This window comes from Cervus elaphus, chromosome 31 (assembly GCF_910594005.1).
Source record: "Cervus elaphus chromosome 31, mCerEla1.1, whole genome shotgun sequence".
Taxonomy (NCBI): Eukaryota; Metazoa; Chordata; class Mammalia; order Artiodactyla; family Cervidae; genus Cervus; species Cervus elaphus.
The window spans coordinates 41,802,110-41,823,665 of NC_057845.1; the positions used below are offsets into that span (position 1 = coordinate 41,802,110).

Sequence of the window (21,556 nt, forward strand, 5' to 3'; positions counted from 1 at the left end):
CACAAAAGTCTTTGACTGTGTGGATCACAACAAACTGTGGAAAATTCTTAAAGAGATGGAAATACCAGACCATCTTACCTGTCTCTTGAGAAACCTGTACGCAGGTCAAAAAGCAACAGTCAGAACCTTACATGGAACAACTAACTTGTTCAAAACTGGGAAAGAAGTATGACAAAGCTGTATATTGTCACCCTGTTTATTTAACTTATATGCAGAGCACATCATGAGAAATGCCAGGGTGGATGAATCACAAGCTCGATTCAAGACTGCTAAGTATCAACAACCTCAGATATGAAGATGATACCACTATAATGGCAGAAAGTGAAGAGGAACTAAAGAGACACTTGATGAGGATGAAGGAGGAGAGTGAAAAAGCTCACTTTAAACTAAAAAATCTTAAAAACTAAGAAAAAGTTTTTTTAAAAAACTTAAAAAAACTAAGATCATAGCATCTGGTTCCATCACTTCATGTCAAATAGAAGGGGGAAAAGTGGAAGCAATGACAGATTTTCTCTTCTTGGGCTCCAAAATCACTATGGATGGTGATGGCAGCCATGAAATTAGAAGATGCTTGCTTCTTGGAAGGAAGGCTGTGACAAACCTAGACAGCGTATTAAAAAGCAAAGATATCACTTTGCTGACATAGGTCCATATAGTCAAAGCTATGATCTTTCCAGTAGTTATGTACATGTGCAGATGTAAGAGCTGGACCATAAAGAAAGCTGAACACCAAAGAAGTGATGCTTTTGAACTGTGGTGCTGGAGAAGACTCTAGAGAGTCCCTTGGACAGTAAGGAGAGCAAACCAGTCAATCCCCAGGGAAATCAACCCTGAATACACACTTCAAAGACTGATGCTGAAGCTGAGGCTCCAGTACTTTGGCCACCTGATACAATAGGCAATTCACTGTGAAAGACCCTGATGCTGGGACAGATTGAGGGCAGGAGGAGAAGGGGGTGACAGAGGATGAGATGGTTGGACAGTTTAATGGACATGAACTTGGGTGAACTCTAGGAGATGGTGAGGGACAGGGAGGTCTGGCATGCTACAATCCATGGGGTCCCAAAGAGTTGAACACAACTTAGCACCTGAACAACAACAACCTAAACAGGAAAAGTATTTGAAAAAGATAAGATAAAAATATATATAACTGAATAAATTTGCTGTAACCTAAAATGAACACAACATTATTAATCAACTATACTCCAGTAGAAAATAAAAATAAAAAATAAAACAATACATAAAAAGCAACAAAAATAAAATTGGTTATCAATTAAAACCAAAAAAAAGTCTTGTTACTCTCCTATAGAGAAGTCATCGGAAGATGGAACATAGTTGAATTATTGAAATATATAAGTAAATGAGATAATCTGGGGGAAACTCCAGCATGAAAGAGAAGTTGGTCAAGTACAGAACCAAGGGGAACACAAACACTGTAAAAACAGAGAGAAACACAACCCAGCATTTAAATTGAGATGGAACACTCAGGAAGACAGAAGCAGTGAGTTTTATCACAGAACCAAAGATGAAGATTTTCAACAGTACCAAACACCACAGCATGTTTAGGCAGATAACTACATGCTCTTTGGAGCTGCCATTTAGCATTGATTTTGATCTTACTGAGAGAGAGGGTTCAGGGAATTGGCAGAGAAGAACCCAAACAGAACAATTTCCAGTCTATTTTCCCATGCACTATATAGCACCTGTAAGTTCTCCTATATCATGCATGCATAAACTTCTGCCAACATTATTTACTATCCACTTTCTAATTAGGTCTTGCTACTTCCAGCTTCCAGAATTTACCATTTACTTCCAATCTGCTGCTGCTTTCCCACCTGCACTTCACGTATTATGATCCTACTTGTCCACCAAGGTTCACCTGATATGATACTTCCAGTGAAAAATCTTTCTTTTTTCCTTCAAGTCTGTATTCATTTTATTCTCCATATTTTCACACTGCATATTTGTACTTTTTTATATCACAGCTTGAGTTGTCTGCTAGTTACCAACATAACTTTTCTTCTCCCCACTAGATTATGAGTTTCTTGTCAGGAGCCATTTCTAAAATCTAGGCACTCCTAATCCTGTGCTCATTCTACATATAGTCGCTTCCAATACCCTGTATATTGTAAATGCTTGATTTAAGGTTAAACAGAACTGAAATTTGAAAGATCAATGCAGCTTGTATTAAGAATCTAGCTCATTTTGTCAGAAACCCAAAAGATGTAAGACATGACCAGTGAATTGTGAATATTCAGCCACTACTTTTACATTCAAGACACATACAATTCATATCAGATAAAGTCGCAAATGCATTATAAAAGCATGTTATTATCACAGAAACTAGGAAAAAGGAAACTTTTTAATTTAGAAGGAGGACTAGAAAAATCCTCAAGAAAGAGATCTCATTTGAGATCAAGAATGAGTAAGACTGGGGTGATAGAGATTGAGAAGAACATATTTTAGATGAGGAAACATAAGCAAATCAATGAGGCAGGTACACAGAGGAAGAGTGAAGGACTGCACATGGCCAAGAGCCATGAGGTGAGCAGAAGAAAGCAAAGTGAAAGGCATAATACAGAGAGACTGTGCTGCATCAGGGCTGACAAAATAAGGGGAAATTATTTGTTTAAAAACAAATCAAAGACCATTTCAAATACATGAGCAAGGGATTATTATCTTTTATCATCATCAGATAAATATTTGTTGAGGGCATCAAAGTGTCACATATTATTCAAGTCTTAGGAATAAAGGACTGAATGTAACAGAGATATCTCTTCCTTCTTAAGCTCATGGAGGTTGGGGGAAGAGTGATGATTACAGATATACTAACAAATATATAGCATCCTGAAGAGTAATTATTAGAATTAAGGGGGAATCCCTGGTGGCTTAGACAGTAAAAAATCTGCCTACAGATTTCAAACCCCTACAGGGTTTGATCCTGGGTCTAGAAGATCCCCTGAATAAGGGAATGGCAACCCACTCCAGTATTCTTGCCTGGAGAATTCCATGGACAGAGGAGCCTGGCAGGCCACAGCCCATGGGATCGCAAAGAGTCAGACACGACCGAGCAACTAACACTTTCACTATGTTGTTTCGAAAGATAGCTCGGATGGTAAAGCATCTGCCTGCAATGCTGAAGACCTGGGTATGATCCATGGGGTGGGAAAATCCCCTGGAGAAGGAAATGGCAACCCACTCCAGTATTCTGGCCTGGAGAATTCCATAGACAGAGGAGCCTTGTGGGCTTTGTCCATGGGGTCGCAAAGAGCTGGACGCAACTGAGCAACTAACACACAGCATAATAAAGATAAATGTAGCTGCTGTAGACTTAAAAGAAAAAAAGAACAATCTCAGTAAATCATAGTGAGAATATATAATATTAAAAACATCAAAGTTTCCAAAACTATTTTTGTGGACATGGGGCCAAATTCAACTCACAGAGGGAAGAAGTTGATACTGGCTGAATCTTCTACACTTCCAAATTCAATCATCTTTCATAAAACATATTAATCTTATAAACATATTAATTCCTTCAGTAGGAGGTGAAACCAACTGACTCTTCTGCACATTTTACATTTTACACAAAGGATGCAAAGAATCATAAAAGTTATTTCAGTTAAGTAAGATTCAGCAAGATGATCTCAAATTACCTTACTGACTTTAATGAAGGTCTTTTGAAGTGAAGTGAAAGTTGCTCAGTCATGTCTGACTCTATGCGACCGCATGGACTATACAGTCCATGGAATTCTCCAGGCCAGAATACTGGAGTGGGTAGCCTTTCCCTTCTCCAGCGGATCTTCCCAACCCAGGGATCAAACCCAGGTCTCCCACATTACAGGCAGATTCTTTACCAGCTGAGCCACCAGGGAAGCCATTTACTTTGATCTAGTTCCTTCACGCAGGCTGTCACCAAGTCATGTCTGATTCTTTGGTACCCCATGGACTATAGCCCACCAGGCTCCTCTGTCCATGGACTTTTCCAGGCAAAAATATTGGAGTGGGTTGCCATTTCCCCCTCCAGGGATCTTCCTGAACCATAGGTCACCTTTAATTAAAGTTAGGTGGTGTATATCATAGTGACATAATCTCCCCATAGAAATATAGTGAAGTTATGGCAAAGAAATCCCTTTAGCATTTGATGGAACATTTAAATTTGCATTGTATGGAAAATAATTACTGACACCGGCCGATTACTAGCCTTCCAGTAATTTATTCTTTTAATCCCAAATGCTTTAGAGGTTTATATTCTGAAATTCTAGTAGACCGAAACCATAAAGCTTATTTGCTAAGGAGGTTTTACAAAACACTTCTCAGTGAAATCAAGGTAAGAGGAATATTCTAGTTCACTTTTACTTTTAATATTAAGGTCAAGTAATATTTATTTTCTGAATTATTGAGCATTTTTGTTGAAGTTAGATTTCACCTATTTAGTTATCATTCTAGCTATTCTCAAAACTGACTATGGAAACTAGGATGAGAAAATTTATTGCAATTTATGCTGACCTCTCTGGTTATACGGTAGAACTTCAAAATACACAGGTAAGGACAGAAAATAATTTTGTTATATCATTCAGGAGTGCATGTAGGAAGTCGTTTCTATCTTAGCTGTACAATAAAGTATCATATGTTTAATATTTTAAAACAAAAATTAAAGGAAACTACCCATCAGTGCTGGAGTTTGGAATTGAAATAAACCATTTGACCAAAGACTTTATATAATTGAAACTCAGTCAAGATGTTCTTATAGATCACTAAATAATAACAGAACATAGCCTTTAAAAGAAAAACAAAATCTTTTCTCATAAACCATATTAAGAGTTAAAGAATTTTCTCTCTTCCTAACTGCTAGAAAACTAAAATATAAAGGCATGGCTTGCTTTTATTTACTAGCATTAATATACTGTGACATACTTCAGAAAATCTTACATAAATTTCCCAGGAAGGAGTAAAATAGTAGATACACTAATTCAGGTAAAAGAGACACAAATTTTTTTTAAACAATGAATTTCAATAATATTCTTTGTAAACTGCTCTTCAAAATTAAATCTCAATTTTCAGACACCAAGTAGTTCATTAAGGATGTTTGGTAGAATACTGAAAACAAATTCACCCATCCTAGGTCACTGAACTGGAGGTAGGACTGGAATCAATCAGGTTTTTTTCCCATAGCTCTCCACAGCTGTTACAGAAGTATAAGTCACAGAAAACCCCAAAATATCCAGTGTATGACTCAGGGAGCTCAACCAGTACTCTGTAACAACCTAGAGGGAGAGCGGAGGGAGGTTCAAGAAGGAGGGGCCATATGTGCACCTATGACTGATGCATGTTGATGTATGGCAGAAATCAACACAATATTGTAAAGCAGTTATCCTCCAATTAAAAACAAATAAATGTAAATACAAGAAATTGTGCATGCACACATGAAACAAAAGCAATGCTAGATTTTACATAAACAATTTTAGTTTGTGTTGGGTATATAAGACACTGTTGATCATTCAACATATGGAGATTGGTATACAATCTGGGGAACTGAGTAAATTTAAGTACCATTACATAAAAATTATGCTTTATATACAGGAGGAAAGGATTTAGATATCTTGGATACTTCAGAAGAATAACAGATTTAGCATGACACTGGGAAAAGGCACCAAAGAAGTGATAATCTATGGGTATTTCTCTTCTTAGCTTTCCCACGTAATTTTCTTTAAAGAGGAACAGGCCTCTCCTTAATCCTTAGTGATTTTCATAAAATTCCTAAGATATAAATTAAGCATATCTATGTACACATTTTAAACATACCCTCTACTGGGAGGGCACATGAAAAATATTGCTGAATTTAAAATATATATATAATGCATACACACACACACACATATATATATATATATATATATATATATATATATATATATATATATATATATATAAGTGACTAGATATTTACTTTAAGGACCTCTAATATAAACACTGAAGTACATTATTTGGGAATACTGAATCAAATATGAGTGTCCTACATACATACTGGAGAAGGAAATGGCAACCCACTCCAGTATCCTTGCCTCCTCCATGGATAGAGGAAACTGGCAGGCTACAGTCTACAGTTGATGGAGTCACAAAGAGCCGGACACAACTGAGCGCACATACACACACACAGATACATTTAGTATTCTTTGTAAATTCATAAAGACAAGCCTTTTCCATTGTACGCATCCTCTCTAGAATTACAGAAATATTCTTGGGAAATCTGAGTTTCAGAGTCAAGATCATAAAAGCTGACATTTACAGAGAAATGAATGTCCCATAAAGGAATGTGTCCCTGTTTCCCAGAGGAAATAGGGGCAGCTTGAGGAAGAGCTCCAATCTTTATAAAAAGAGAATTTTGAAGAGAAAATTATTGACATTGTAATTTCAAATCTTCTTATCTCCATAATTCCTATGTCAACAGAAAAGGTGGATATGACTGAAGATAACCTCTCCTTGACAACAGAGTTTATCCTGACAGGATTTACAAATCATCCAGAGCTGAAGACCCTTCTGTTCCTGGTCTTCCTTACCATCTATCTGATCACCATGGTGGGGAATCTTGGCCTGGTGGCATTGATAGTTACAGAGCATCGTCTTCACACACCAATGTACATCTTTCTGGGAAACCTCGCTCTGATGGACTCCTTTTGTTCTAGTGCCATTAACCCAAAGATGCTACAGAACTTCTTTTCTAAAGACAGAATGATTTCCCTTTATGAATGCATGGCACAATTTTACTTTCTCTGCCTTGCTGAAACTGCAGATTGCTTTCTCCTGGCAGCGATGGCCTATGACCGCTATGTGGCCATCTGCAAACCGCTGCAGCACCACACCATGATGTCACAGAAACTCTGCATTCAGATGACCGCGGGGGCCTACACAGCTGGGAACATTCATCCCGCGATTCATGTAGGGTTCCTGTTCAGGCTAACTTTCTGCAGGTCTCGTCAAATCAACCACTTCTTTTGTGATGTCCTTCCATTATACAGACTCTCCTGTGTGGATCCTTTCATCAATCAATTGATGATACTCATCTTTGCAGGGTCAGTTTTAGTCTTCACTATTACCACAGTAATAATCTCTTACCTTTTTATTCTTTTCACAATTTTCAAGATGAAATCCAAAGAGGGAAAAGGCAAAGCCCTATCTACATGTGCATCCCACTTTCTCTCTGTCTCAATATTCTACGGTTCCCTTCTTTTCATGTATGTTCGGCCAAATTCAGGTAATAAAGATGATAAAGATATACCTGTTGCTATTTTTTATACTCTAGTGATTCCCTTGTTAAACCCATTTATTTATAGTCTAAGAAATAAGGAAGTAATAAACACTACAAAAAAAATATGGAGAAGAATTTATGACACGAGGAAACAAATATTGTCCAATATGCACAACTGATTTTAACGTCATCAAACTTTTCAAAATGTAATGTCATTAAACTTTTTTTCAAAATCAATAATATTGAGAAAGTAGAAAATAACCATGTCATATATAACATTAAATTACTAAAACATGATGATGTATTAGTTAAATACAGAAGTTAAAAGAAGAGAATGTGGTAAATATATTTCAAAATCTAAGCTACAAGCTTTCATCAGGAATGAACTAAGTACCCTTGAGGTAATAAATATGTGAGACTATGTTTCAGAGTATAATAAGTCACAATTTTCAGCAAATTCTACAAATGCTAATAATTGAAGTCAGTACATATAAGGTCACCTTCATTTAATATTCTTGACAAATTTCAGGAATTCCAAGGCATAACTTTAAAACTCCCCCATATCCCAAGTTCTCAATTATTAACTAGCCTGTTCTTAAGAAAACTGTGTGACAGAAGTAATCTTTATATTTCATTTAATTCTGAATTTTGGGTCTGTTCAACAGGTTTTATTTGAATATGAAATCACACAGAATATATATTTGCTAATCAATTTCCTCTTTATTATTAGTCAATTTTCTCTAAGCTTTCTGAAAAAAAGTATCTATAAATTTGTGATTTCAAAATCTATACTTGAATATGATGCTATTTATACTGACATCACTATGGATTTGGTATTTCTAAATGGCTTGGTTGATTATCATGTATGACAATCCAACACATAAATATATTCTCAAATAAAGTTTTTCTCACTAATATTACTTGTCTTGCTTGTTATTTGGAATACCACCAACTTAGACTAATTCCAAGATAAACTATTATACATTCATGGTGTTAACAAAAAGCACCAGGTTCTGATAAAGCAAAAATGAGGCAGAAAATAGTAAAAAATTAAATATCAAAACAATAATGAAATTATCAAGTGTAATAACTTAAATTTAATTTTAAATAAAAAATTTAAAGTTAAATGCACTGGTTATGAAATTATTAATTATTAAATTTAGTGATTTAAAATGTAAGACAACATACTATATAATGTTTAGAGGAAAACACTGAAAGAACACTCTTTGACATAAACTGCAACAAGATCTTTTTCAATCCATTTCCTCCAGTAAGAGACATAAAAGCAATAAACAAATGGGACTGAACAACTCAAAAGATTTTTGCACAGCAAAGGAAATCATAAACAAAATCAAAGCACAACGCACAGAATAGAATAAAATATTTGCAAATGATGTGACTCACAATGGATTAACCTCCAAAATTTACAAATAGTTCGTGTAGCTCAATATTAAAAAAAAAAAAACACCCAATCAAAAAATAGGCAGAAGACCTAGATAGACATTTCTCCAAAGAAGACATACAAATGGCTAAGAGACACATGAAAAAATGCTCAACATTTCTAATTAATAGAGAAATGCAAATCAAACTACAATGAGGTAGTTTTGGATGATGGCCACACATGGCCATCATCCAAAAGTCTACAAAGAATAAATGCTGGAGAGCATGTTTCAAAAAGGGAACCTTCCTACACTGTTGGTGGAAATGTGAATTGGTACATTCATTATGGAAAACTGTATGGGGGTTCCTTAAAAAACTTAAACTAGAGTTATCCCTCTACTGAGCATATGTCTGAAGTAAAACAAGGTTCAATAGGATATATGCACCCCAATGTTGATTGCAGCACTATTTACAACAGCCAAGACATGGAAACAACCTAAATGTCCATCCATGGAAGAATGGATAAACAAGATATGGAACACATATACCATGGGATATAATTCACCATAACAAAGAACAAAATAAGGCCATTTGCAGCAACATGGATGGACCTGGAGATTTTACAAAGTGAAGTAAATCAGACAGAGAAAGATAAATATCATATAAAATCACTTATATGTAGAATCTTTTTAAGAAAATGATACAAATGAACTTTTTACAAAACAGAAACTGACTTAGAAGACAAATATTGTTACCAAAGGGAAAATGTTGAGGAATGGATAAATTGAGAGATTGGGGGTTGACATGTACACTCTACTATTTTAAAATGGTTAACCTACAAGGACCTACTATTTAACACATGAACCTCTGCTCAATATTCTGCAGTAACCTAAACAGGGCCCTTCATGGATCACTGCCTTGTGGTGAATGGGCTTGTGTAACTCAATGAAGCTATCAGCCACGCAAGGCAGGGCAATCTAAGATGGATGGGATATAGTAGAGAGTTCTGAGAAAATGTGGTCCACTGGAAGAGGGAATGACAAACTACTCCAGCAGTCTTGCAGCGAGAACTCCATGAACAGTATGAAAAGGATATAACACCAAAAGCCGAACCCCAGTTTGGAAGGCGTCCAGTATGCTACTGGAGAAGAGTGGAGGGCAATTATCAATAGCTGCAGAAAGAATGAAGTGGTTGGGCCAAAGCAGAAATGACACTCAGCTGTGTATATATCTAGTGGTAAAAATAAAATCTGATGCTGTAAAGAACAATACTGCAAAGGAACCTAGAATGTTATGTCCATGAATCAAGGTAAACTGGATGTGGTCAAGCAGGAAATGGCAAGAGTGAACATCAGCATCTTAGGAATCAGTGAACTAAAATGAACAGGAATGGGCAAATTTAACGAAGATGACCATTATATCTACTACTGTAGGCAAGAATCCCTTAGAAGAAATGGAATAGCCTTCACAGTCAACAAGAGTCTAAAATACACTACTTCAGAACAATCTCAAAAGCAACAGAATGATCTCAGTTCATTTCCAAGGCATGATTCAACTTCATAGCAGTCCAAGTCTACGCCCCAACCACTAACGTTAAAGATGAAGTTGACCAGTTCTATGATGACCTACAAGACCTTCTAGAACTGACATCAAAAAAAAGATGTGCTTTTCATCATAGGGGACTAGAATGCAAAAGTAGGAAGTCAAGAGGTACCTGGTGTAGTAGGCAAGTTAGGCTTTGGAGTACAAACTGAAACAGGGCCAAAGGCTAATACAGCTTTTCCAATAGAATGCACTGGTCACAACAAACACCCTTTCAACAACTCAAGAAATGACTCTACACTGGGACATCACCAAATGTTCAATACTGAAATCAAACAGATTACATTCTTTGTAGCCGAAGAGGGAAAAGCTCTAAACAGTCCACAAAAACATGATCTGGAGCTGACTGTGGCTCAGATAATCTGCCCCTTAAAGAAAAATTCAGGCTTAAACTAAAGAAAGTGGGGAATGACACTAGGCCATTCAGGTATGACTTAAATCACACCTCTTATGATTAAACAGTGGAAGTGACAAATAGATTCAAAGGATTAAATCTGGGAGACAGAGTGCCTGAAGAACTACGGACTGAAGTTCATAACACTGTATAGGAGGCAGTAAATAAAACCATCCCAAAGAAAAAGAAATGGAAGAAGGCAATGTGGTTGTCAGAAGAGGTTTACAAATAGCTGAGGAAAGAAGAGAAGCCAAAAGCAAGGGAGAAAAGGAAAGATACGCCCAACTGAATGCAGAGCTACAGAGAATAGCAAGGAGAAATAAGAAGGCCTTCTTCAACGAACAATGCAAAAAAAAAAAAAAAAGGAAAACAATAGAATGTGAAAGACCAGAGATCTCTTCAAGAAAACTGAAGATATCAAAGGAACATTTCATGAAAGGATGGGCATGATAATGGACAGAAATGGTAAATACTTAACAGAGGTAGAAGAGATTAGGAAGAGGTGGCAAGAATATACAGAAGAACTGTACAAAAAAGGTCTTAATGACCCAGATAACCATGATGGTGTGATTACTCACCCAGAGTCAGATATCCTGGAGAGTGAGGTCAAGAGGGCTTTAGGAAGCATTACTACCAATAAGGTTAGTGGAGGTGAATTCCAGCTGGAATTCCAGCTTACTGAACTATCTAAAATATTAAAAGATGACGGTGTTAAAGTGCTGCACTCAATATGTCAGCAAATTTGGAAAACCTAGCAATGGGCACGGGACTGGAAATGGTCAGTTTTCATCCCAATTCCAGAGAAGGGCAGTGCCAAAGAATGTCCAAACTACCGGACAATGGCAATCATGTCCCATACTAGTAAGCTAATGCTCACAATCCTTCAAGCTAAGCTTCAGAAGTACTTGAATCGAAAACTTCCAGATGTACAAGCAGAGTTTAGAAAAGGCAGAGGGATCAGAGATCAAATTGCTATTGCTAACATTCATTGGATCATAGAGAAAGCCAGGAAATTCCAGAAAAGCATCTACTTCTGTTTCAATGACTATGCAAAAGCCTTTGACTCTGTGGATCACAACAAACTGTGGAAATTTTTTTAAAAGATGGGACTACCAGAGACCATCTTAACTGTCTCCTGAGAAACCTCTTTAAGGGTCAAAAAGCAACAGTTAGAACTTGAAGTGAAGTGAAAGTTGCTCAGTTGTGTCTGACTCTTTGTGACCCCATGGACCATAAATCCATGGAATTCTCCAGGCCAGAATACTGGAGTGGGAAGCCATTCCCTTCTCCAGCAGATCTTCCCAATACAGGGATTGAACCCAGGTCTCTCACATTGCAGGCAAATTCTTTACCAGCTGAGCCACAAGGGAAGCCCAGTTAGAACCTTACATGAAACAAAAGACTGATTCAAAACTGGGAAAGGAATATAACAAGACTGTATATTGTCACCCTGTTTATTTAACTTATATGCACAGTACATCACGTGAAATGCCAGGCAGGATGAATCACAAGCTGAAATCAAGATTGCCAAGAGAAGTATCAACAATATCAGATATGCAAATGGAAAATAGATGGGGAAGCAATGGAAACAGTGACAGACTTTATTTTGGGGGGCTCCAAAATCACTGCAGATGGTGACTGAAGCCATGAAATTAAAAGACACTTGCTCCTTGGAAGAAAAGTTATGACCAACCTAGACAGCATATTAAAAAGCAGAGACATTACTTTGCCAACAAAGGTCTGTCTAGTCAAAGTTATAGTTTTTCCAGTAGTCATATATGGATGTGAGAGTCAGACTATAAAGAAAGTTGAGTGCTGAAGAATTGATGCTTTTGAACTGTGGTGTTGGAGAAGACTCTTGAGAGTCCCTTGGACAGCAAGGAGATCCAACCAGTCCATCCTAAAGGAGATCAATCCTGAGTACTGATTGAAAGGACTGATGCTGAGGCTGAAACACTAGTACTTTGGCCATCTGATGTAAAGAACTGACTCATCTGAAAAGACCCTGATGCTGGGAAAGATTGAAGACAGGAGGAGAAGGGGACGACAGAGTATGAGATGGTTGGATGGCATCACCAACTCAATGGACATGAGTTTGAGTAGCCTCCAGGAGCTGGTGACGGACAGGGAGGCCTGGCATGCTACAGTCCATGGGGTCGCAAAGAGTTGGACATGACTGAGCAACTGAACTGAACTGAGGAAGACGAAAGAGGAGAGTGAAAAAGATGGCTTAAAACTCAACATTAAAAAAAAAAAAAAAACCCTAAGATCATGACACCTGGTCCCATCACTTAATGGCAAACAGAAGGGAAAAAGTGGAAACAATAACAGATTTTCTCTTCTTGGGTAACTGAAGCTGTGAAACTAGAAGATGCTTGCTTCTTGGAAGGAAGGCTAGGATAAAACCAGACAGCATATTAAAAAGCAAAGATATCACTTTGCTCACAAAGGTCCATATAGTCAAAGCTATGATCTTTCCAGTTGTCATATACGGATGAAAGAGTTGGACCATAAAGAAGACCAAATACCGAAGAATTGATGCTTTTGAATCATGATGCTGGAGATAACTCTTGAGAGTCGCTTGGACAGCGAGGAGTCAAACGAGTAAATCCTAAAGGAAATCAACCCTGAATTCTCACGTGAAGGACTGATGCTGAAGCTGAAGCTCCAGTACTTGACCACCTGAGATGAATAGCCAATTCATTGGAAAAGACCTTGAGCTGGGAAAGACTGAAGGAAAAAGGAGAAGAGGGCAACAAAGGATGAGATGGTTGGATGGCATCAATTATTCAATGGACATGAACTTGGGCAAACTCTGGGAGATGGTAAGGGACAGACAGGCCTGCCATGCTGCAGTCCATGGGGTTACAAAGAGTCAGACACAACTTAGTGACTGAACAACAACAACTTAAACACGAAAAGAATTTGAAAATGATATGTTTAACTGAATAAATTTGCTGTAACCTGAAACTAACACAACATTATGAATCAACTATCCTCCAATAGAAAATAAAACTAAAAAATAAAACAGCAATACATAGAAACCAATAAAATAGGTTCTGAATTAAAGCCAAAAAAAAACTCTTGTTACTCTCCTATAGGGAAATCATCAGAAGATGGAATATAACTGAAATATACAAGCAGATGTGATAATCTGGAGGAAATTCAAAGAATGAAAGAAGCTGGTCAAGTACAGAACCAAGGGGAACACAAACACTGTAAAAAAAAAAAAAAAAAAAGAGAGAGAGAGAAACACAACCCGGCATTTAAATTGAGATGGAACACTCAGGAAGACAGAAGCAGTGAGTTTTATCACAGAACCAAAGATGAAGATTTGGTTAGGCATATAATTAGATGCTCTTTGGAGTTGACACTTAGCATTGGTTTTGACCTTTCTGAGAGACAGGGATCAGGGCAGGACCCAAACAGAACAATTTCCGGTCTATTTTCCCATGCACTATATAGTACCTGTAAGTTCTCCTATATCATGCATGCATAAACTTCTGCCAACATTATTTACTATCCACTTTCTAATTAGGTCTTGCTACTTTCAGCTTCCAGAATTTACCACTTGCTTCCAATCTGCTGCTGCTTTCCCACTTGCACTTTACGTATTATAACCCTACTTCTCCACCAAGGTTCGTCTGATATGATACTTTCAGTGAAAAATCTTTCTTTCTTCCTTCAAGTCTGTATTCATTTTATTCTCCATATTTTCATATTATATACTTATACTTTTTTATATCACAGCTTGAGTTGTTTACTAGTTACCAACGTAACTCTTCTTCTCCCCCACTAGATTATGAGCTTCTTGTCAGGAGCCATTTCTAAAATCTAGGAACTCCTAATCCTGTGCTCATTCTACATATAGTCGCTTCCAATACCCTGTATATTGTAAATGCTTGATTTAAGGTTAAACAGAACTGAAATTTGAAAGATCAATGCAGCTTGTATTAAGAATCTAGCTCATTTTGTCAGGAACCCAAAAGATGTAGGACATGACCAGTGAATTGTGAATATTCAGCCACTACTTTTACAATCAAGACACATACAATTCATATCAGATAAAGTCGCAAATGCATTATAAAAGCATGTTATTATCACAGAAACTAGGAAAAAGGAAACTTTTTAATTTAGAAGGAGGACTAGAAAAATCCTCAAGAAAGAGATCTCATTTGAGATCAAGAATGAGTAAGACTGGGGTGATAGAGATTGAGAAGAACATATTTTAGATGAGGAAGCATAAGCAAATCAATGAAGCAGGTACACAGAGGAAGAGTGAAGGACTGCACATGGCCAAGAGCCATGAGGTGAGCAGAAGAAAGCAAAGTGAAAGGCATAATACAGAGAGACTGTGCTGCATCAGGGCTGACAAAATAAGGGGAAATTATTTGTTTAAAAACAAATCAAAGACCATTTCAAATGAGCAAGGAAGCATTATCTTTTTGTCATCAACGGATAAATATTTGTTGAGTGTGTCAAAGTGTCATATCTTATTCAAGTGTTAGAAGTACGAGATACCTGGAGTAACAGGTCAATTTTGCCTTGGAGTACAAAATGAAGCAGGGCAAAGGCTAACAGAGTTTTGCCAAGAGAACACACTGGTCATAGCAAACACCCTCGTCCAACACAAGAAAAGACTTTACACATGGACATGATCAGATGGCCAATACTGAAATCAGATGGATTATATTCTTTGCAGCCAAAGATGGAGAAGCTCTATATAGTCAGCAAAAACAAGAATGGGAGCTCACTGTGACTCAGATCACAAACTCCTTCCTGCAAAATTCAGATTTAAATTGAAGAAAGTAGGGAAAACCACTATGACCTAAATCAAACCCCTTACAATTATACAGTGGAAGTGACAAATAGATTCAAGGGATTAGATCTGATAGACAGAGTGCCTGAAGAACTACGGTCAGAGGTTCATGACATTGTACAGGAGGCAGTGATCAAGGCCATCCCCAAGAAAAAGAAATGCAAAAGGGCAAAATGATTGTATAAGGAGGCCTTACAAATAGCTGAGAAAAGAAGAGAAGCGAAAGGCAAAGGAAAAAAGAAAAGATATACCCATTTGAATGCAGAGTTCCAAAGAATAAAAAGAAGAGAGAAGAAAGCCTTCCTCCGTGATCAGTGCAAATAAATAGGGGAAAAGAATAGAATGGGAAAGACTAGAGATCACTTCAAGAAAATTAGAGAATCCAAGGGAACATATTGTACCCCCGCTTATTTAACTTATATGCAGAGTATATCATGTGAACTGCCAGGCTGGATGAAGCACAAGCTGGAATCAAGATTGATGGGAGAAATATCAATAACCTCAGATACACAGATAATATCACCCTTATGGCAGAAAGTGAAGAACTAAAGAGCCTCTTGATGAAAGTGAAAGAGATGAGAAAGTTGGCTTAAAACTCAACATTCAAACTAAGATCATGGTATCCGGTCCCATCACTTCATGGCAGATAGATGGGAAAACAATGGAAACAGTGACAGACTTTAATTTGGGGGGGCTCCAAAATCACTGCAGATGGTGACTGCAGCTATGAAATTAAAAGAGGCTTGCTCCCTGGAAGAAAAGATATAACCAACCTAGACAGCATATTAAAAAGCAGAGACATTACTTTGCCAACAAAGGTCCATCTAGTCAAAGCTGTGGTTTTTCCAGTAGTCATGTATGGATATAAGAGCTGGACTATAAAGAAAGCTAAGCGCCAAAGAATTGATGCTTTTGAACGGCAGTGCTGGAGAAGACTTCAGAGTTCCCTGGACTGCAAGGATATCAAACCAGTCAATTCTAAAGGAAATCAGTCATGAATATTTATTAGAAGGACTGATGCTGAAGCAGAAATTTCAATATTTTGGCCACCTGATGTGAAGAAGAACTGACTCATTTGAAAAGACCCTGATGCTGGGAAAGATTGAAGGCGGGAGGAGAAGGGGCGACATAGGGTGAGATGGTTGGATGGCATCACTAACTTGATGGACATGAGTTTGAGTATCCTCCGGGAGTTGGTGATGGACAGGGAGGCCTGGTGTGCTGCAGTCCATGGGATCGCAGAGTCAGACACGACTGAGCGACTGAACTGAACTGAATGAACATAAGAGAGACATCTCTTCCCTATTAAGCTCATAGAGGTTGGGGGAGGAGTGACTGATTACAGATTTACTAACAAATATACAGCATGCTAAAGAGCGATTATTAGAATTAAAGAGGAATCAGCAAAATAAAGACAAATGCAGCCACTGTAGACTCAAGTGAAAAGAGAACAGTCTTAGTAATTCATATGTGAGAATATATAATATTAATAACATCAAAGTTTCTAAAACTGGGTTGAGGAGGACATGAAACCAAATTCAACTCACAGAGGGAAGAAGTTGATACCCTGAATCTGAATTCAGTAGGCTGAATCTTCTACTCCTCCAAATTCAATCATATTTCATAAACCACATTAATCCATAAACATATAAATTCCTCCCATAGGAGGTGAAACCAACCTGACTCTTCTGCTAATTTTATATTTTACACAAAGAATGCAAAGAATTGTAAAAATTAGGTCAGTTAAGTAAGATTCAGCAAGGTGATCTTAAATAACCTTACTGACTTTAATGAAGGTCTTTCAGTTTAACCTAAATTTTTCTTGCATGCTCAGTGGCAAAATCGTGTCTGATTCTTTGCAACCCCATGGATTGCAGCCCACCAGGCTCATCTGTCCATGGACTTTTCCAGGCAAAAATATTGGAGTGGGTTTCCTTCTCCAGGGGATCTTCCCGAACCACAGGTCATCTTTAATTAAAGTTAGGTAGTATATGTTATAGTGACCTAATCTCCCCATAGAAATACAGTGAAGTCACTGCAAAGAAATCCCTTTAGCATTTGATAAAAATTTTAAATTTGCATTGTATGGAAAATAATTATTGACACTAGCCTATTAGTAGCCTTCCAGCAGTTTATTCTTTTAATCCCAAATGCTTTAGAGGTTTATATTCTGAAATTCTAGTAGACCTAAACCATAAAGCAAACAAAGAGGTTTTACAAAACACTTCTCAGTGAAATCAAGGTAAGAGGAATATTCTAGCTCACTTTTACTTTTAATATTAAGGTCAATTAACATTTATTTTTCTGAATCATTGAGCATTTTTTGTTGTTAGATTTCAACTATTTAGTTATCATTCTAGCTATTCTCAAAACTGAAGACTATAGGAACTAGGATGAGAAAATGTATTGCAATTTATGCTGACCTCTCTGTTTATAAGGTAGAACTTCAAAATATACAGGTAAGGACAGAATATAATTCTGTTGTATCATTCAGGAATGCATATAGAAAGTTGTTCCTATCTTGGCTGTTTAATATTTTTAAACTAAAAATAAAGAAAACTTCTGGCCAGTGCCTGGAGTTTGGAATCAAAATAAACCATTTTGACCAAAGACTTTGTATAATTGAAACTCAGTCAAGATGTCTTGTAGATCACTAAATAGTAATAGAATATAGCCTTTAAAAGAAAAACAAAATTTGTTCTCATAAACCATATGGAGATTTAAAGGATTTTCTTTCTTCCTAACTGTTAGAAAACTAAAGTATAAAAGCATGGCTTGCTTTTATTTATTAGCTTTTAACATACTGTGATATACTTCAGAAAATCTTACATAATTTTCCCAGGAAGGAGTATAATAGTACATACACTAATTCAGGTAAAAGAAAGAGACACATATTTCTTTTAAAAATGAATTTCAATAATATCTTTTGTAAACTGTTCTTTAAAATTAAATCTCAATTTGCAGATACCAAATAGTTCATTAAGGATGTTTGGTAGGATACTGAAAACAAGTTCACCCATTCCAGGTCACTGAACTGGAGGTAGGACTAAAATCAATCATGCTCTTTTCCCATAGCTCTCCAAGCTGTTACAGAAGTATAAGTCACAGGAAACCTCAAAATATCCAGTGTATGACGCAGGGAGCTCAACCAGTACTCTGTAACAACCTAGAGAGTGGGATAGGCTAGGAGATGGGAAGAAGGTTCAAGAGGGAGGGGACATATGTGCACCTATGACTGATGCATGTTAATGTATGGCAGAAATCAACACGATATTTTAAAGCAGTTATCCTCCAATTAAAAATAAATAAATGTAAGCACAAGAAATTGTGCATGCACACATGAAACAAAAGCAATATTCAATTTTACATAAGCAATTCTAGTTTATGTTGGGTATATAAGACACTCTTGATCTTTCAACAAATGGAGATTGGTATACAGTCTGGGGCACTGAATAAACTTAATTAAGTATCACTATATAAAAACTATGCTTTACGTAAAGGAGGAAGTGATTTATATATCTGGGAACCCTCAAAAGAATAATGGATTTAGCATGACACTAGGAAAAGGGACGAAAGAGGTGATAATCTATGGGTATTTCTCTTCTTAGCTTTCCCAGGTAATATTCTTTAAACAGGAACAAAAGTGACAAAGTGAAGTCGCTCAGTCGTGTCTGACTCTTTGCGACCCCATGGACTATAGCCTACCAGGCTCCTCCGTCCATGAGGTTTTCCAGGCAAGAGTACTAGGAACAGGCCTCTCCTTAATCCCTAGTGATTTTCATACAATTCGTAAGATACAAATTAAACATATCTGTGTATACGTTTTAAACATACCCTGTACAGGAAGGATACATGAAAAATATTGCTCAATTTAAAAATATATATATATATATATGTAAAGTGACTTGATATATAAGGATCTCTAATATAAAAACTGAAATACATTATTTGGGAATACTGAATTAAATAGGTGTCCTACATATGTATTGGAGAAGGAAATGGCAACCCACTCCAGTATTCTTGCCTGGAAAATTCCATGGATAGAGGAGACTGGTGGGTTACAGTCGATGGGGTTGCAAAGAGCTGGACACAACTGAGCGCACATACACACACACAGATACATTTAGTATTCTTTGTAAATTCATAAAGACAAGCCTTTTCCATTGTAAGCATCCTCTCTAGAATTACAAAAATATTCTTAGGAAATCTGAGCTTCAGAGTCAAGATCATAAAAGCTGACATTTACAGAGAAATGAATGTCCCATATAGGAACGTGTCCCTGTTTCCCACAGGAAATAGGGGCAGCCTGAGGAAGAGCTCCCATCTTTATAAAAAGAGAATTTTAAAGGGTAAATTACTGAGATTATAATTTCGAATCTTCTTATTGCCATAATTCCTATGGCAACAGAAACGGTGGATATGACTGAAGATAACCTCTCCTTGACAACAGAGTTTATCCTGATAGGATTTACAAATCATCCAGAGCTGAAGACCCTTCTGTTCCTGGTCTTCCTTACCATCTATCTGATCACCATGGTGGGGAATCTTGGCCTGGTGGCATTGACAGTTACAGAGCATCGCCTTCACACACCAATGTACATCTTCCTGGGTAACCTCGCTCTGATGGATTCCTGTTGTTCTTGTGCCATTACCCCCAAGATAATACAGAACTTCTTTTCCAAAGACAGAATGATTTCCCTCTATGAATGCATGGCACAATTTTACTTTCTCTGCCTTGCTGAAACTGCAGATTGCTTTCTCCTGGCAGCGATGGCCTATGACCGCTATGTGGCCATCTGCAAACCGCTGCAGCACCACACCATGATGTCACAGAAACTCTGCGCTCAGATGACCGCGGGGGCCTACACAGCTGGGAACATTCATCCCGCGATTCACATAGGGTTTCTGTTCAGGCTAACTTTCTGCAGGTCTCGTCAAATCAACCACTTCTTTTGTGATGTCCTTCCATTATACAGACTCTCCTGTGTGGATCCTTTCATCAATCAATTGATGATACTCATCTTTGCAGGGTCAGTTTTAGTCTTCACTATTACCATAGTAATAATCTCTTACCTTTTTATTCTTTTCACAATTTTCAAGATGAAATCCAAAGAGGGAAAAGGCAAAGCCTTATCTACATGTGCGTCCCACTTTCTCTCCGTCTCAATATTCTACGGTTCCCTTCTTTTCATGTATGTTCGGCCAAATTCAGTTAATGATGAAGATAAAGATATACCTGTTGCTATTTTTTATACTCTAGTGATTCCCTTGTTAAACCCATTTATTTATAGTTTAAGAAATAAGGAAGTCATAAATGCTATGGGAAAAATTATGAGGAATTTATAACACTATGAAACAAATATCATCCCTTACAGACAACTGATTTCAGTGTCATTAAATTTCTTCCAAAATCAAGGAGCAATGAGAAAGTGAAAAATGGCCATGCCATACTTAACACTGAATTACTAAAACATTATGATGCATCAGTCAAATAAAGAAGTTCAAAAGAAGAGAATGTGGTAAATATATTTTAAAATCTAATACTAGGTTTCATTAGGAACAAGCTAAATAATTACAATTGAGGTCACAATTGTGTCACAGTGCAGTTACACTAGTAACTATATTTCAAAGAATAGTAATGTACAATTTTCAACAAATTCAGCAAATGCTAAGAATCGAAAGTGAAACTATTAGTCTCTCAGTCATGTCAAACTCTGTGACCCCATGGACTGAAACCCACCATATTCCTCTGTCCATGGAATTCTCCAGGCAAGAATACTGGAGCCGGGTAGCCATTCCCTTCTCCAGGATCTACTAGACCCAGGAATCAAACCCAGGCCTTCAGCATTGCAGGTGGATTCTTTACTGTCTGAGCCAACAATTTGAAGCCAGTACATATAAAGGTCACCTCCATTCAATATCTTTGGCAAATTTCAGGAATCCCAAGGCATAATATCACAAGCTCCTCTATAACCCAATTTGTCAGCTATTAGTCTCCTCTTAAGCATCACCATGTGACAGAAGTAAACTATATATTTCATTTGATTCTGAATTTGTTCAACAGATTTTGTTTGAATATGAAATCACACAAAATATATATTTACTAGTCAAGAAT

At 37.1% G+C, this 21,556-nt stretch overlaps 2 protein-coding genes across 2 annotated transcripts; both read left to right on the forward strand.

The window, feature by feature from the left end:
- The first annotated feature begins 6,459 nt into the window (after positions 1-6,459).
- Positions 6,460-7,425, forward strand: LOC122687313 (olfactory receptor 5K1-like). Its single transcript, XM_043892663.1, has one exon. It carries the CDS (start codon positions 6,460-6,462, stop codon positions 7,423-7,425), a length of 966 nt encoding a protein of 321 aa, XP_043748598.1.
- Positions 7,426-19,860: 12,435 nt separating this feature from the next.
- LOC122687544 (olfactory receptor 5K3-like) lies at positions 19,861-20,787 on the forward strand. Its single transcript, XM_043893086.1, has one exon. The coding sequence runs from the start codon at positions 19,861-19,863 to the stop codon at positions 20,785-20,787; it is 927 nt and encodes a 308-aa protein (XP_043749021.1).
- The last annotated feature ends 769 nt before the right edge of the window (positions 20,788-21,556 follow it).

Excerpts from the sequence above, each read along its gene's own strand:
- LOC122687544 (XM_043893086.1), top strand. The coding sequence starts at position 19,861 with ATGACTGAAGATAACCTCTCCTTGACAACAGAGTTTATCCTGATAGGA.
- LOC122687313 (XM_043892663.1), top strand. The coding sequence starts at position 6,460 with ATGACTGAAGATAACCTCTCCTTGACAACAGAGTTTATCCTGACAGGA.